This window comes from Populus euphratica, unplaced genomic scaffold (assembly GCF_000495115.2).
Source record: "Populus euphratica unplaced genomic scaffold, PopEup_1.0 scaffold441.1, whole genome shotgun sequence".
In the NCBI taxonomy this organism is placed as follows: Eukaryota; Viridiplantae; Streptophyta; class Magnoliopsida; order Malpighiales; family Salicaceae; genus Populus; species Populus euphratica.
In genome coordinates, this window is record NW_011500323.1 from 165,125 (window position 1) to 178,321 (window position 13,197).

Consider the following 13,197-nt stretch of genomic DNA (forward strand, 5'->3'; position numbering starts at 1 on the left):
TACTGAGTTGATGCTCTAGAAAATTAACAATGACATCCCCATGGTTTTCATTCAATGCAAAAGAATTAACAATGCAACTGACACAATATAGATTCAACACAATACACACACCACAGATTCAACACAATGCTTTAGGAAATTAACAAATCTGATTAGGCAAAAGAATTAACAATGCTCTAGGAAATTAACAAATTAACAAAGCAATTGGAATCGGTAACAGACAAAATCATGGTTTCATTTTTTTAGCGTGTAATTCAACACAATTGTAACAATGCAATTCAACACAATACAAACATCACACAGCTAACTTATAACTATCGAATCATGGTAACAACATAAAAAGAATCATGGTAATAAGCATCAAATCATATACAAATAGAATCATGGTAATAGTATTCTAGAGTTCATTATTGATTAACATTAAAAATTGCAAACAACAAAGTTTTTATTTTTTTAGTAGAAGTTGAAATTGGGTTGCAGAAAAGAAAAGACATAAATTAATGCAAAAATTAGGCTAGAAAAACATACCTGAGATGATTGGGCTGCGAATGAATCAAAGAACAATATCTTCCAACATGCCTCAAATATGGCATTAATAATTGATTTTTTATTCCTTTAAAAAACACGATATCAATATTTAAAAAACACGATATGTTGTCCGATAGATATTTGTTAGTTTTAATATGTATCTTCTCATGCTGCCCACTTGAAAGAAAACCCTAAAGACTAAAGTTCAAGTGATGCAGTGCATGGGAAAATTAATAAATCAAAGTTTCTTAAATTTGAAAATTGCAGTTAAATAATAAAAATATCAATTGTGGAATGCCACTAAAATATAAAATTGTTTTAAACAATAAATTAAGTTGACATAACTAATAAAAATCAAATCAAATAAAAATTAGACTATTAAATAAATATTATTTTCATCATACTCATAATTGAGATTATGATATTTTCACTTACCCTAAGTAAAAGATCTCACAGCTATACAAAACTTGGACTGAAAAGTCAGAATAGAAAAAACACCTCAAGGCAAAAATTCATACCCCTGTGGTCTCTGCGAAACGATGCGTGCCACCTGGCTAGATGCCACTATCTTATCCAAAACGCCCGAATGCATGCAATGAATTAAAATACTTTCTCAGGAATTAGCATTTAAGCATAATGTGTCCTAATCTAAAATATGAAATTGCACCCTTAACATTTATGCAATTTAGTCCTTGTAAAACTCCTTATTTTGAAAAAAATAAAATAAATTCAACTAGATGAATGATGATTGAAAAAGCTAAATAAAAAAACTGAAAGTTAGCTTGATTAAATAAATAAATAAAAATTTGGATTTAAAACTCATAATACCCTCCATAGCACATATATCAATTCTTTCCCTTTTTAAGAATAGTAAACAAACTAAATTAGAGAACTCACGTCTTAAATAATCATCCAAGATCTTAGATTTAACCATAATATAATATATTATCAACCTAGTTTATTATAAATTAAAATCAGATTTAAAATAATAAAAATTGAGTGGCCTACAAGTAGTGTATGCAGTATACAATGGAGAAGATGAACTCATTTGGGAATGTTGTATAATAAATTGAGATTTGTAAAAAATTTAAGTAATAATTGTTTAAAAATAATTTTTTATATTTTTAAATTGTTTTAATATACTAATACCAAAAATAATTTTTTAAATTTTATATATATATATATTTTTAATAAAAAAACATTTTAGAAAATAATTATTATTCATTTCCGAACAGCCAACCCATAAAACAAAAATCCCTCAATAACCACTTTTTTCACGTAACTTCTCTAATGGTCCCATACTTGTCTGAAGACCTCCTCCTTTCTCCACAGAGCAACATTCAAATTGTCCAAAAGCTAAGATCCAGTTTCCCAATAATGGAAGCTGAAAAACTGTTCCTGCTTTTTTCTCTTTTAATGCTCCAATTCTCATCTTGTACATCCCAAGACTCCTTAAAGACCAACCAAACCATTAAAGAAGGTGACCTTCTTATCTCCAAAGGAAATAATTTCGCACTGGGATTTTTCAGTCCAGGTAGTTCTAGCAATAGATATCTTGGAATTTGGTACCATAAAATACCAGAACAAACTGTGGTGTGGGTTGCAAACAGGAACGATCCAATCATTGGTTCCTCTGGAGTTCTCTTTATAAATCAATATGGAAACCTCGTTCTCTATGGAAACCTCGTTCTCTATGGAAACGATGACCAAAAGCTTCCTGTGTGGTCTACAAATGTTTCAGTGGAAGAAAATGATACTTGTGCAGCTCAACTCTTGGATTCAGGAAATTTGATATTGGTCAGGAAAAGAAGCAGAAAAACTGTATGGCAAAGCTTCGATTATCCTACGAACATCCTGCTTCCTGGAATGAAACTGGGGCTGGATCGAAAATTAGGAATTGATCGGTTCCTAACATCATGGAGATCAGCTGATGACCCTGGGTTCGGGGACTTTTCACTTAGAATCAACCCAAATGGCTCACCGCAAATCTTTTTCTATAATGGTACAAAGCCAATTAGTAGATCTCCTCCTTGGCCATGGAGAAGTCAAATGGGCTTATACGAAAGCACTTTTGTAAATGTTCCAGATGAAATATACTGGGTCTACACAGTTCCTGATGATTCTTATCTGCTAAGATTAATAGTGGATCATCCAGGACATGTAAAGGCTTTAACATGGCGAGAAAGTGATGGTCAGTGGAAGGAATACTGGCAGTCCCCTCAGTTTCACTGCGACTATTATGGAAATTGTGGTGCTTATAGTACGTGTGAACTCGCCAATCTAAATGAATTTGGATGCGCCTGTCTACCTGGGTTCGAGCCCAAGTACCCATTGGAATGGTCTGCGAGAGATGGGTCCGGTGGTTGTGTCAGGAAGCGGCTACATACGTCTTCGGTGTGCCAGCATGGTGAAGGGTTTGTGAAGGTGGAAAATGTAATTCTTCCGGAAAGTTCAGCTGCAGTTTGGGTGGATATGAGCAAGAGTATTGCAGACTGCGAAGTGCAATGCAAGAGGAATTGCTCATGTTCTGCATACGCAATCATTGCAATTCCCGGAAAAAATTATGGTTGTTTGACATGGTACAAGGAATTAGTAGACATTAATTATGTTCGGAGTGAAAGTCATGATCTGTATGTTCGTGTTGATGCATATGAATTAGGTACCCTTTTTCTGCTCAGTAACTACTTCCTAGGATTGTCATTACAAATATTGATTTATAAGAGCTTTCCTATGCTTGTCACTGCTCGTGACTGTAGTTAATAAGCTCTTTACTGCAGGAAAGAAACCATAGTTATTGGCTACCCATTGCCATATGTATTGTCATATTCCATTGGAAAATGGGTGGCTTTTCCTATAGAGTTAATCTTTATTCTTTTCACTCTCATGCAGCTGATACTAAAAGGAAGTCAAATGATTCTCGTGAAAAACCGATGCTGGCCGTTTTAGCACCATCAATTACATTACTGTGGTTTCTCATTAGCCTGTTTGCTTATTTGTGGCTCAAGAAGAGAGCAAAAAAAGGTACCGAACTGAAGGTAAACAGCACTTCTACTGAATTGGAATATTTCAAGCTCAGCACCGTAACGGCGGCCACTAACAATTTCTCTCCAGCTAACAAACTCGGGCAAGGTGGTTTTGGCTCTGTTTATAAGGTTGCGTTTCTTCCAAAAACTAAATGGCTTCTCAATACTGCAGATTTGTTTTTCTCTAATTTTCATAATTGTAATTTAGAGGCTTAATCTTGTAACATGATTTTAGGGTCTGCTAGCTAATGGAAAGGAGGTTGCAATAAAAAGGTTGTCTAGAAGTTCAGGACAAGGAACAGAAGAATTTAAAAATGAAGTTATGGTAATTGCAATGCTTCAACACAGAAATCTTGTGAAACTTCTAGGTTATTGCATTCAGAATGAAGAACAAATGTTAATCTATGAATACTTGCCAAACAAAAGCTTAGACTCGTTTCTTTTTGGTAAGTCTTTTTCTGTGTTTATTGCCCTGCTTTACACTAGTTGTCGAATTGTAGCTGGCTGAAAAGTAACTTTCTTAACAGATGAAAGCAGAAGATTGTTATTGGAATGGCGAAAACGCTTCGATATTATTGTTGGAATAGCTCGTGGGATTTTATATCTTCACCAAGACTCCAGGTTGAGAATCATTCACAGGGATTTAAAATGCAGCAACATTCTATTGGATGCAGATATGAACCCAAAAATATCAGATTTTGGAATGGCAAAAATATTTGAAGGCAACCGAACTGAAGACAGGACAAGGAGAGTTGTGGGAACATAGTAAGTACCTTTGCCTAAAACAAAGACCGAGTGACAAAGTACTATCATTGATTACCAGGAATAGTAAAACTACTATTGTTTTTCTGATGCAGTGGCTATATGTCACCAGAATATGTTGTGTTTGGAAACTTTTCCGCAAAATCAGATGTTTTCAGTTTTGGGGTCATGTTGCTAGAGATTGTTAGTGGCAAGAAGAACAATAGATTTTATCAACAGAATCCTCCTTTGACCTTGATTGGATATGTGAGTTATAAGATAGCCTTTGGTGCTCTTGGCTGAATTTCAATGTTCACAATTTTAGATGTTGTCTGCTCTTCTATCTTGTATGCTAATGATTTATATGAACAACACACAGGTGTGGGAATTATGGAGAGAAGAAAAAGCATTGGAGATAGTGGATCCATCACTGACGGAGTTGTATGATCCGCGTGAAGCCTTGAAATGCATACAGATTGGTCTACTGTGCGTGCAAGAAGATCCCACGGACAGACCATCTATGTTGGCGGTTGTTTTTATGTTGAGTAGTGAGACAGAGATTCCTTCTCCAAAACAACCTGCATTCCTCTTCAGAAAATCTGACAATAATCCTGATATAGCTGTAGACGTAGAAGATGGACAATGTTCTCTAAATGAGGTTACAATTTCTGAAATTGCTTGTCGCTGAAGCTGTGTTGTCTGAAAAAATTGCTAATATGAAGTTCCATTAGATTTATAACGAAAACAAATCTATTGTGCATCACAACAGATCAAGCTCTTCAGCACTAGACGTAACATTCTAATTCTAAACAACTGATCCATTCTGCCTAGTGTCAAGGAAGAAACCTAGCAGCATCATCATAAGTTATGCTATAGGGGTGGTGTTCGTCAACTATTCTTTTATGGATAGTTACTCTATCTACCTTCTGTTTTGATGCTTGCTTTGTCTTTACCTTTTTCCCTCTGTTCCTGAGCCACAAATAATCAAATATGCTAATGACCAGCCATGTTGAACCCACAGTTGGATCAAGAACGGTCAGTATATTTTTATTGCTACTTTTATTGATCTGGCAATTTTTTTTTAAGATTTTTTTTATTCTTCAATATTAAATTTTTTTTTTTTTGAACATAGATCTAGGATTTAATAAATTATAAATTTAAAAAAATTAATCTAGATTTAAAAAATTTGCTTCAATTCATTTTGTTTTTGTTTATTTTTGAAGCTCTTGGATTTTTTTATTCCTCTTCGAGATTAAGTGAATTGCTTAGATATAAATATAATATACTCACTTATGAGTTCATTTTTTAGGCAATGTATACAACCTCTTTTTATTTTTTATTTTTAATTAGCGTATAGAAAACCATTTTTTCTTATTTAACATAAAAAAAATAGGCCATTGTTTTGTACCATGCGCCTGTTCTGTGTTTTTTTTTTTTTTTTCCATTTGATACAGAAAAGCATCCTTGATTGTTGTGTAACAAAATGAAAAATATGTTATTAAATTCAGTGGTATAACAAATTAACTAAGGTTGATTCCTATCATTTTTAAATCTATTTTTTCATTGAATATTTTTGCTTTCATCCATTTCTATTTTTGCAGGTCAAGTGCGTGGGTGGGTCATGTGACTGGATGGATTGTTAATTTTTTGAAAAAATCTTTTTTTTTACTTAATGCATTTTCAGCCCCTAAATATAAAAAAAATAAAAAACCTTTGTTAGTTAAATGCCTTTTTTTTTTAATTCCACATGCATGTCATGTTTTTTCTTTATTTTTAGATTTTTTTTGTTGTGTAATTAAATACAAAATAATTTAAGAGAAAACAAATTATTAAATCTAGTAAAATACAAATTGACTTGGGTTTATTTGGATTTTTTTTTAATTTTTTTTAATCAAGTATTTTAATTTTAAATTTTATTCTTTATTATTGAATTATTTTTTGATTAAACATAATTATTTGTTTAATTTTCTTTTTACAGGGTTGTTGTAATCTTATAACAATTTAAAAAGTTGATTTGAATTGATTCACATTTATTTAATATATTGTTATTTTAATATTTAAAAAATAAATTTATGTTATGAATTTATGAAATTAAGCATAATGTGTCCTAATCTAAAATATGAAATTACACCCTTAACATTTATGTACAAATCCTTAGTTAAAAAAAAATCAATTCAACTAGAAGAATAATGATTGAAAAAATTAAATAGTTGTTTTATTATATGATTACTGATATCTCAATTATATGATTTATGATTTTGGAGGACAAATCAATCTCAATTTATCTCATAACATGCATAACAAACTAAGAATAAAGTCATGTACTGTGACATTCACATCTTTGAATCACAATTTGGCCAATTACTCTGCTAAATATATGTTGTGAATATTGATTCTAATTTTAAGTATAACAAAAGTGTCAATATCAATATCGATCAACACCAAATCAATATTCTTTCTTAATTGAAAAACCATCATCTTCAATAAAATCATTAATCTAGTAAATTTGAGGTATATTAAAGAACTCATGTCTTCAATAATCATCCAGAATCATAGATATCACCATAATATATATTATATCAAATTAGTTCATTATATGTTAAAATCAAACATAAAAAGAAAAAAAAGGTTGAGTTGCCTTCTAGCGAAAATAAAATACAAAGGACAAGATGATATGATGATATGGGAGTGTGGTCTACATGAAAATTTGCAAAAATTAAAAAAAAATTAATTAATTTTTTTTATATTTTTATATTATTTTAATAGGTTGATATTTAAAAAAATTGAAAATAAAAAAAATTATTTTAATACATTTATTTAAAAAAAACCATTTTTTTCACGCAACTTCTCTAATGATCCCATACTTGTCTGGAGACCATCTCCTTTCTCCATTTCTCATCTTGTACATCCCGAGACTCCTTAAAGACGAACCAGACCATTGAAGTAGGTGACCTTCTTATCTCGAAAGAAATAATTTCGCACTAGGATTTTTCAGTCCAGGTAGTTCAAGCAATAGATATCTTGGAATTTGGTACCATAAAGTACCAGAACAAACTGTGGTGTGGCTTGCAAACTCGAAGGATCCAATCAATGGTTCCTCTGGATTTTTCTTTATAAACCAATATGGAAACCTCGTTCTCTATGGAAAAGATGACCAAAAGCTTCCAGTGTGGTCTACAAATGTTTCGGTGGAAGAAAATGATATCTGTGCAGCTCAACTCTTGGATTCTGGGAATTTGATATTGGTCAGGAAAAGAAGCAGAAACAGTGTATGGCAAAGCTTCGATTATCCTACAAGCACCCACCTACCTGGGATGAAATTGGGGCTCGATCGAAAATTAATCGGTTTCTAACATCATGGAGATCAGCTGATGACCCTGGGATTGGAGACTTTTCTCTTATGATCAACCCAAATGTCTCACCGCAAATCTTTGTCTACAATGAAACAGAGCCACTTAGTAGATCTCCTCCTTGGCCATGGAGAAGTCAAATGGGCTTATACGAAAGCACTTTTGTAAATGATCCAGATGAAATATACTGGGTCTACACAGTTCCTGATGATTCTTATCTGCTAAGAATAATAGTAGATCATTCAGGACTACAAAAGGTGTTAACATGGCGAGAAAGTGATGGTCAGTGGAAGGATTACCGGAAGGCCCCACTGTTTCAGGGCGACTATAATGGACTGTGTGGTGTGTGAAGTTTGGGTACCTTTTGGTTTAACCGCATGCCTAAAAATATCTCTCAAAAATTTCTTTTCTAATGATTCAATCCTATTTCATCTTATTTTTCAACTAACCCACTTTATCAGTGTGTCCTAATCTAAAATACGAAATTGCACCCTTAACATTTATGCAATTTAATCCTTGTAAAACTCCTTATTTTGAAAAAAAAATCAATTCAACTAGATGAATGATGATTGAAAAAGCTAAATAAAAAAACTGAAAGTTAGCTTGATTAAATAAATAAAAAAAAATGGATTTCAAACTCATAATACCCTCCATAGCACATACATCAATTCTTTCCCTTTTTAAGACTATTAACAACAAAGTACCATTACTAAACTTTTATGTTTTATGTTTTTTATGTTTTTAATTTTACAATCTCAATCATATGATTTATGATTTTGTAGGACAAATCAATTACAATTTCTCTCGTAACATGCACAATAAACTAATAATTAATAAAGTCATGTATTGTGATATTCACAATATGGCCAATTACTCTACTAAATATATGTTGCGAACTTTGATTCTAATCATAAGTATAGCAAAAGTGTCAACATCAATATCAACACCAAATCAATTAATATTCTTTCTTAATTGAAAAACCATCATCTTTAATAATATCATTATTCTAATAAATTTGAGATATATTAGAGAACTCAGGTTTTAAATAATCATCAAAAATCTTAGATATAACCATAATATAATATATTATCAAACTAGTTTATTATAAATTAAAATCAAACTTAAAATAAAAAAAAATAAGTGGCCTACACGTAGTGTATGCAGTATACAATGGACAAGATGAACTCATTTGGGAATGTGGTATAAATTGAGATTTGTAAAAAAGTTTAAAAATATTTTTTTATATTTTTAAATTTTTTTAATATACTAATACCAAAAATAATTTTTTAAATTTATTTAATATATTTTTAATAAAAAAATTTAGAAAATAATTATTATTCATTTCCGAACAGGCAACCCATAAAACAAAAATCCCACAATAACCACTTTTTTCACGTAACTTCTCTAATGGTCCCATAGTTGTCCGAAGACCTTCTCCTTTCTCCACAGAGCACCATTCAAATTGTCCAAAAGCCAAGATCCAGTTTCCCAATAATGGAAGCTGAAAAACTGTTCCTGCTTTTTTCTCTTTTAATGCTCCAATTCTCATCTTGTACATCCCAAGACTCCTTAAAGACGAACCAAACCATTAAAGAAGGTGACCTTCTTATCTCCAAAGGAAATAATTTCGCACTGGGATTTTTCAGTCCAGGTAGTTCTAGCAATAGATATCTTGGAATTTGGTACCATAAAATACCAGAACAAACTGTGGTGTGGGTTGCAAACAGGAACGATCCAATCATTGGTTCCTCTGGAGTTCTCTTTATAAATCAATATGGAAACCTCGTTCTCTATGGAAACCTCGTTCTCTATGGAAACCTCGTTCTCTATGGAAACCTCGTTCTCTATGGAAACCTCGTTCTCTATGGAAACGATGACCAAAAGCTTCCTGTGTGGTCTTCAAATGTTTCAGTGGAAGAAAATGATACTTGTGCAGCTCAACTCTTGGATTCAGGAAATTTGATATTGGTCAGGAAAAGAAGCAGAAAAACTGTATGGCAAAGCTTCGATTATCCTACGAACATCCTGCTTCCTGGAATGAAACTGGGGCTGGATCGAAAATTAGGAATTGATCGGTTCCTAACATCGTGGAGATCAGCCGAAGACCCTGGGTTCGGGGACTTTTCAGTTAGGATCAACCCAAATGGCTCGCCACAATTCTTTTTCTATAATGGTAAAAAGCCAATTAGTAGATCTCCCCCTTGGCCATGGAGAAGTCAGATGAGCTTATACAAAAGCACCTTTGTAAATGATCCAGACGAAAAGTACTTTGTCTACACTGTTCCTGATGATTCTTATCTGCTAAGAATAATAGTGGATCATTCAGGACATGTTAAGGCATTAACATGGCGAGAAAGTGATGGTCAGTGGAAGGATTTCTGGAAGACCCCTCTGTTTCAGTGCGACTATTATGGACTGTGTGGTGCTGATAGTACGTGTGAACTTACCAATCATAATAGCTTTGGATGTGCCTGTTTACCTGGGTTCGAGCCCAAGTACCCAAAGGAATGGTCTACGAGAGATGGATCTGGTGGTTGTGTCAGGAAGCGGCTACAGACGTCTTCGTTGTGCGATCATGGAGAAGGGTTTGTGAAGATGGAGAATTACAGTCTTCCGGACACTTCTTCTGCAGCTTGGATGCACAAGAGCAAGAGTCGTGCAGCCTGTGAACTGGAATGCAAGAGGAATTGTTCATGCTCTGCATACGCAATCATCAGAATTCCTGGAAAAGGGGAAGGTTGTTTGACATGGTACAAGGAATTAGTAGACATCAGAGATGGAAGGAGTGAAATTTATGATCTGTATGTTCGTGTTGATGCATATGAATTAGGTACCCTTTTTCTGCCCACTAACAATTTCGTAGAATTTTCATTTCAAATATTGATTTATAACAGCTTTTCAATGTTTGTCGCTGCTCTAGGATGTAGTTAATAAGCTCTGTACTACATGAAAGGAACCATTGATATTGGTACTTGTTGGTGCCGAAGGGACCAGCCTTTGCCATAAGTATTGTCACGTTTCCATTGGAGAACGGGGTCGTTTTTCTCTGGAGTTGATCTTTATTCTTTTCACTCTTATGCAGCTAATAATAAGAGGAAGTCAAATGTTTCTCATGAAAACAAGATGATGGCCATTTTAGTACCATCAATTGCATCATTATGGTTTCTCATTAGCCTATCTGCTTATTTGTGGCTCAAGAAGAGGGCAAAACAAGGTAAGACAAGACTCTCTAATCTCTATTTGATATGCCGTCCCAAGTCATGTGTTTATCCTGCTCTTGTTGTGGGAAGAAGTTCACTCTTTGCTTCATGATTGGAAAAACAACAAGGTACTGAGCTGCAGGTAAACAGCAATTCTACTGAACTGGAATATTTCAAGCTCAGCGCCATAACGGTGGCCACTAACAACTTCTCTCCAGCTAACAAACTCGGGCAAGGTGGTTTTGGCTCGGTTTATAAGGTAGAGTTTCTTACTGCATCTAGCAAAAAAACTAAATGGCCTCTCAATACTACACATTTGTTTTTCTCTAATTTGAATAATCATCTAGATTAAATGCTACATGATTTTAGGGTCTGCTAGCTAATGGACAGGAGGTTGCGGTAAAAAGGTTATCCAGAAGTTCAGGACAAGGAACAGAAGAATTTAAAAATGAAGTTATGGTAATTGCAAGGCTTCAACACAGGAATCTTGTGAAACTTCTAGGTTATTGCATTCAGAATGAAGAACAAATGTTAATCTATGAATACTTGCCAAACAAAAGCTTAGACTCGTTTCTTTTTGGTAAGTCTTTTTCTGTGTTTATTGCCCTGCTTTACACTAGTTGTCGAATTGTAGCTGGCTGAACAGTAACTTTCTTAACAGATGAAAGCAGAAGATTGTTATTGGAATGGCGAAAACGCTTCGATATTATTGTTGGAATAGCTCGTGGGATTTTATATCTTCACCAAGACTCCAGGTTGAGAATCATTCACAGGGATTTAAAATGCAGCAACATTCTATTGGATGCAGAGATGAACCCAAAAATATCAGATTTCGGAATGGCAAAAATATTTGAAAGCAACCAAACTGGAGATAGGACAAGGAGAGTTGTAGGAACATAGTAAGTACCTTGGCTTAAAACAAAGACCGAGAATGTTTACCAGGAATACTAAAACTTCAGAATCTTGTTTTTCTGATGCAGTGGCTATATGTCACCAGAATATGCTGTGTTTGGAAACTTTTCTGTAAAATCAGATGTTTTCAGTTTTGGGGTCATGTTGTTAGAGATTGTGAGTGGCAAGAAGAACAACAGATTTTATCAACAGAATCCTCCCTTGACCTTGATTGGATATGTGAGTTATAACAGAGCTTTTTGTGCTCTTGGCTGAATTTTAAAGGTTGTCTGCTCTCATTTGTTGTATGCTAATGATTTATATGAACATCACAGGTGTGGGAATTATGGAGAGAAGACAAAGCATTGGGGATAGTGGATCCATCACTGAACGAGTTGTATCATCCGCGTGAAGCCCTGAAATGCATACAAATTGGTCTCCTGTGCGTGCAAGAAGATGCCACGGACAGACCATCTATGTTGGCTGTTGTTTTTATGTTGATTAGTGAAACAGAGATTCCTTCTCCAAAACAACCTGCATTCCTTTTTAGCAAATCTGACAAATTTCCTGATTTATCCTTAGAAGTAGAAGATGGACAGTGTTCTGTAAATGGGGTGACAATTTCTGAAATTGCTAGTCGCTGAAGTTGTACGATATGAATAATTGCTAATGTTCGCTTTTTAATTCGTTACAAGCATCTCTAATTTTATTATAACAGTAATCTTTTCAGGAAATTCATACATGCAAATGTTCTCTTCCAAATTTCAATACAGGCTATGTTAAAGCTGCAGAGATTGAAACAAAAACTTGCAGTTGAAGGATAGATGATTTTAACATAGAAGAGCTGTAGCAGAGAGCATATAATTTCATAAATAAGAAAGCTTATTTAAAGGCTTACAACCAAACTGAAAAAGCTAAAAAATTCTCAACAACAGTCTACTAACTGAAAACAGAACATAAAGGAGCAAAATCTGATATAAAACAATAATCAAAGACTGTGTCCAACTAAACTTGTTTCATACTTCAGAGGCAGATTCTCATGAGTTCTAACAGGCTATAAACTACATGATACATAATTGTCATAATGTGCTGAAATACAAAGCATACCAAGATACTGAAAAACAAAAGAAAGTAATGAAAGATTAGATCTGTCTGAACTTGAAGAACAGTTTCAACCTCCCTACAATGTCATGTTTTCTTTTTGCCTTCCCCTCTCTCCTAGGGACACGAGTTTTAGTTGGTTTTGAAACTGTAATGTTTTGAATATAAAGGGATAGGAAAAGGCTAGAAAGCCCTTGAAGGCTTAGATGTAGGAATAAATTAAATGAGGGGTATTGTAGTAATTGACTAAATACATGATAAATAAAAATAAGGAATTAAAAAAAAAACAACAAAAGAGGGATCTGGAAATTTGAGAAAGAATCGGCAGGAGAGAGAAGGGAGAAAGAAGAAGAGAAAAGAGGG

General features: G+C 33.6%; 1 protein-coding gene and 2 long non-coding RNA genes across 8 annotated transcripts in view; 1 reads left to right on the top strand and 2 right to left on the bottom strand.

The window, feature by feature from the left end:
* The first annotated feature begins 1,804 nt into the window (after window positions 1-1,804).
* LOC105113611 (G-type lectin S-receptor-like serine/threonine-protein kinase RKS1) overlaps window positions 1,805-13,197 on the top strand; it is a 23,056-nt gene continuing 11,663 nt past the window's right edge. Inside the window, exons 1-6 of one of the 6 annotated variants that reach the window (XM_011009853.1) lie at window positions 1,807-3,187; window positions 3,418-3,680; window positions 3,787-3,997; window positions 4,079-4,316; window positions 4,409-4,559; window positions 12,069-12,442. In XM_011009853.1, coding sequence (XP_011008155.1) covers window positions 1,819-3,187; window positions 3,418-3,680; window positions 3,787-3,997; window positions 4,079-4,316; window positions 4,409-4,559; window positions 12,069-12,377 — 2,541 coding nt within the window. In that variant the 5' untranslated portion in view covers window positions 1,807-1,818 and the 3' untranslated portion in view covers window positions 12,378-12,442. Of the gene's footprint in view, window positions 3,188-3,417; window positions 3,681-3,786; window positions 3,998-4,078; window positions 4,317-4,408; window positions 4,560-4,671; window positions 5,343-11,822; window positions 11,974-12,068; window positions 12,443-13,197 lie in introns of those variants that run through there. The other 5 variants (XM_011009851.1, XM_011009850.1, XM_011009854.1 and 2 more) reach the window with 5 other exon arrangements.
* Window positions 2,060-7,640, bottom strand: LOC105113610 (uncharacterized). The gene is made up of 2 exons (XR_839995.1): window positions 7,424-7,640; window positions 2,060-2,193 (listed from the first exon to the last, which is right to left on the bottom strand). It is a non-coding gene; the product is annotated as an uncharacterized LOC105113610 (long non-coding RNA).
* Window positions 9,145-9,893, bottom strand: LOC105113609 (uncharacterized). Its single transcript, XR_839994.1, has 2 exons — window positions 9,515-9,893; window positions 9,145-9,442 (listed from the first exon to the last, which is right to left on the bottom strand). It is a non-coding gene; the product is annotated as an uncharacterized LOC105113609 (long non-coding RNA).